Raw genomic sequence first — 4,874 nt, 5'->3', positions numbered from 1 at the left:
CATTATACCAGAGTTCCCTTTGACTGGCCTTAGATTTGTTACAAAAAAAATTCCCAATCAAGGGAATGTCCGATTTTTGTTTTAGGTGTGGGATTACATTAGCCTTGACTAATTGAACTATGCCTTGTCAAGACATGAAGTCATCAAAAACTCCAAGTTTGCCACCAGAAAGATGATGTCATATGACCAGCAAAATGGTACTCTTTCAGTGGGAAACATAGGGAATGTTCATCACACAGAAATGTACAGAACAAGAGATGACCTTTCACTTCCAACACATGATGGATGATCAATGCAAAAGGCTGGTCCTGTAGCTGCTACACCCATACAACTTATCTGTACCACCCTGAGTGGTAATGGTGCCTGTCTTTACACCTTACATTGGCATTGTATTTGGTCCACTTCAGCTCATGTGTTTGTCAATGATTTCTAAAACACAACTGATAACACCAATGACATGAAATAATTATATGATACAGTTTCCCCAAGTTTGAGGTAATAGGTTATTTCCACGATGTCAAAAGGGAAACAGTTTAAAATTTGAAAAAAGAAACCCATTCTCAGTGGTGTAAAATACATCCAATTACACCAAATAAGTAGAAATACTTAGTAACTGTAATAGACTCCTTTTAACTGTATTGTATATCTTTCTAACTTTTATTTGACTATTTTCTCGTAATGACGTTGTTATTTGTGGAGTTTTGTCGTATCCAATAGCGGGTTGAAAAGAACAAAGGATGGTGTATGCTGAATCCCCTGAGGCAAATGTTGTGATATGGGGATAAAAATACAATGTATTTGACTATATTTAAACTTATTACATTTCCCAGATCACATTTGAGATTCAAAACTTACTCCTAATAAATGTTCAAATGTTTAATGTTAGAATAGGTGACATTCATTCTTATGTGAGTCATTGTGTCACATGATAATTTTACTTGTTCTTATAGTAGTATTTAACTATGTTATGCCTTTTAGATTTATTTTAAGGAATACTAATAATAAAGACTATCATAGTGTCACCTCGACACGACGAATGATATAAAGACTCTGCTAGGTTCAAGTAAGCTTTATTTAAACATAACACTAAGATGACGTGAGTTCTACTTCAGGGTGGATCCACCATTTCGGCCTCAGCTGATATAGTCCGACGTAATTGGGCCTGTGGCAGTCATAACACGCTCATCTGATGGTCGGAAACACTGAACACTCTTGTCATCTACAGCATTACCGAATATAAAACGCTAAACAAAACTCACGGTAGTGGCATTTATTAACTGACAAATGCAAGCTAACGTTACGAGGCGAGGCCTTATGTGAAAACAGCAATCATTATGGCTACGCAAGCTTTGCAGCTAGCGAGCTAGCATTACTTACATCATGTAATGGAAGACATCGTAACCTCTGGGCAAAGAGACATTAAGACTAACGAGCTATATATATATATACTCATCCCTGTTAAACACATATTGTTAGGTGAGACAAGTTACAACGCCCTCAACGAAAAGAGCCGCTAGCTTGAGAACAGCATGCTAACAGCTGGAGGTTAGTTAGCAACGTAAACACGATAGCAATGCTATCTGTCCAACTACCTTCTAAAACCCCACGTCAAGATAGAGAATCAAGGAGAACGGTAGAATATGTTTTATATATAAAATAAACATTAAACATACCCAGATGCCATGATTACCAACAGCCGAAATCCGAATGTATCTTAAAAACAATTGTTGACGCAGTTCAGTGCTTCCCGTGCCCTCTTCCTGGAATAATAACAACATTACGTCATTTCCGGGTAGGGGAGCTGGCTGGAAATCCCACCCGTCTGAGAAGAAAACATGAGATAGCAGACAGAGAATCAAAGTTACAAAATACAGACCACGATGTTGTTGAATATCAATTTCAAATAATATTTTTGAATGGCATAGTACTAGCTCGAGTTTTAAAATAAAGTTGTAGTATTGTTATTATTTCTATTACATAATAACTAAGGCGAGGTGTACTGTTAAATTATTTGTATTGTTATTATTATTATTATTATTATTACATTGCAGTTTATACTACATATTAAAACCTCATACTATACCCGTACAATCAGATTTACTAAGTTAATAAGGTATTGTCTTTCAACATATACACTGAATTATATGTATACCATTCATACAGACAATGCAAAGTATCATTACTTTTCACAATATAATATTTTTTATTATTATACAATATTAATCATATTATGCAACTTTACTTCCTAACTGGTCACTTTAACATTATAACTTTGTCTATAATTGCTATGGTAAAGTTGTATAGTTTCTATTCCTGTATGTATTTTTACCTATTCTATCTGTACTCATTTCTGTTGTCGTGCTGCTCCAACATCTGAATGTTTGCTCTGCAATTCAACTAAGGCTTATCCTCTATTTCTTTATTTGCATATTGCATTTGAACTTCCTCGTGACATAAGTTGAATTTGGCATTACTAAATGTCCCTGGAACAAGAATGATATTAACCAGAAAGTCCTATGAACTATTGTCGTTTACCTTTTAAATGCATAGTGTTAAAGACATGTAACACATCTGTAAACCGGAAATAAAGTCTCAGACCCTCCCCATCAGTTTATTGGCTGAATTAAGGAAGCCGTGTTGCGCTGATCTCATTTGTGATTGGTCGTAAGCAGCGTCATTAATGTACGTGTTATTACGTCAAACGTAAGGTCAAAAGGAAAATAAGCATGGCCGCTGTGTTGAGAGGATCTCGGTTCCTAGTTGGGAGGTGTAGCAAGCATGTTGACTTTGCATTCGGTAAGGAGAACAAACTTACACCGTGTACCCATTATGCACGTCTCTGTTCTCATGAACACACTACTTTGCTTGAAATGTTTGAGTTCATTCGCTACTCTGTGTTTAGCTGCTGCTGCAGCCGTCAGTTCACCTTACTTGTGATTGGTGAAGGAGCTTTTCTGTTAAAAAAATAAGTCTTGTTTTCGTGCCTCAGCTACGTGCTAACCGCGAAAGCTCTCTAAGGCAATATTAGAGAGCTGCCTAAGGCAGGACAATTGTCGGCATATTCTCTGGTGGCCTGTCTGTATTTCAAGCCACATTATGTAATGTCAGTCCTTGTGGACTCTTTGGGAGAAGGTTGAAGGTGGCCCTGTGTAGCCACTTTAAGAATGAGCGGCACAATCGAAACATCACATTGTTTTTACTTAAAGATATAAAAAAATCCATATATATCCTTGCCCTTATCATTTACACAACACCGCATCTATTATTTAAAGATGAAGTAACATGTGTGATTGAACAAAATGTGGTGAAACAATCACAGAATATACATGCTTGCCTTTTTGAAAAAGGTTCTGTTATCAAATAACAAAGTAAATATTGAAAGGGCTTGGTGCCATTAGATTAGATGACTTTGGCACTCGAGGGTAATGCAATGGAAATACATTCCTTACATTTAAACATTACATCTAAACAAGGTTTTTTCATTCCTTGGATTGGAGAATTGTTTTTTACTTTTAATTATTAACAAACTCAAACATACAGTTGTGACATTTTTGACTAATAGTAAAGCAGGCAAGAATTGCATGTTCTTCATTCATGTAACAATGATTCTGTGTCTTATCATTGATTCATTAAAACATTATCTTCTAGTCTCTGCAAGGTCAATGGCCTCAAAAACTCCGGTGGGGTTTGTTGGTCTGGGAAATATGGGAAACCCAATGGCAAAGAACCTACTAAACCACGGATACCCGGTTATTGCTACCGATGTGTTCCCGGAGTCCTGCAAGGAACTGCAAGAGCTGGGTGCACAGGTGAATGCTCTCAAACTGACTTAATTTGTATACAGTTTTCACATTTTTGCTATCTTCTAACTTTGGGATTTTTTTGGTTTCTCAGATTGTGGATAATCCTGGTGAGGTAGCAGACAAGGCTGACCGAATTATTACCATGCTCCCCTCTAGTCCCAATGTCATAGATGTATACACTGGACCCAATGGCATTCTTAAGTAGGTCGCACGTTGGTTTTCTCTTTCAATATGTACATCATTACCTTTAACACTTATGTCAGGCTCTAACTCATTAACTTTCTTCAACAGAAAGGTAAAGAAAGGCTCCCTACTGATCGACTCCAGCACCATCGACCCGTCTGTTTCAAAAGAGATGGCTGCTGCTGCTGAGAAGATGGGTGCAGTTTTTATGGATGCACCTGTATCAGGAGGTAAAATGTACATTTATGATCACGATATATGCATAATAATAACAATTTCACTGTCTAATTTTGAAATGCATACACATGGTTGTCTAGGTTCTGCAAAAATAACTCTTCACAAAGACTATAATGTTTAGTTCTGGTTCAAACATTATTAATAGGTGTTGATTCAGCTTAATTTTCATTTTGTAGGCTAGAGCTATGGTCTATGTTGTGTCATACTGGGAAGTTTCTAATATTCAGTTAGCCCTCACTGATAGAAACACTTAAGAACGGAGGCTTTCGATAAACTAGCAACTAAGCTTATGATTTAATTATTTTGAGAACATAAAATAATTATTATTAAATCAATCTGCAATTGTATATGTTCATGCTGCAACTAGCAATTGTGTTCACTCTCAACATATCAACCATATTTTCCTTGATTAATCGGGTAGACTACAGGATATCAGCAAATGGCAAAACTGTTGCTTTGCAAACTCCCAGTGCCATGAAATCGTTTTTTATTCATTAGGGCTGCATTTACATTTTTAATTTTTCAGATTAATCCAATAATGGTTGTTCAATAAAATCTGAAATAGAATAATGTATATTGCAGTATGTCAAAGTCTACGGTAATATCTTGTTTTATCAGCCAAAAACATAAAGACATTCAGTAATGCGATAT

At 36.2% G+C, this 4,874-nt stretch overlaps 1 protein-coding gene across 1 annotated transcript; it reads left to right on the top strand.

Annotated features, from left to right (window-relative positions):
• Positions 1 to 2,698: 2,698 nt before the first annotated feature.
• On the top strand, positions 2,699 to 4,216 carry LOC104967839 (3-hydroxyisobutyrate dehydrogenase, mitochondrial-like; the record flags this gene model as incomplete). The annotated part of the gene is made up of 4 exons (XM_010797368.1): positions 2,699 to 2,796; positions 3,649 to 3,809; positions 3,895 to 4,004; positions 4,095 to 4,216. Coding segments are annotated over exons 1-4 (463 nt in total), but the record flags the coding sequence as incomplete, so codon positions are not given.
• Between the last annotated feature and the right edge of the window lie 658 nt (positions 4,217 to 4,874).

The sequence above is a fragment of the Notothenia coriiceps genome, unplaced genomic scaffold (genome assembly GCF_000735185.1).
Source record: "Notothenia coriiceps isolate Sejong01 unplaced genomic scaffold, NC01 NC01_scaffold00037862, whole genome shotgun sequence".
Lineage (NCBI taxonomy): Eukaryota > Metazoa > Chordata > Actinopteri > Perciformes > Nototheniidae > Notothenia > Notothenia coriiceps.
The sequence above is the reverse complement of the archived record's forward strand: the minus strand, read 5'-3'. Positions and strand labels throughout refer to the sequence as shown.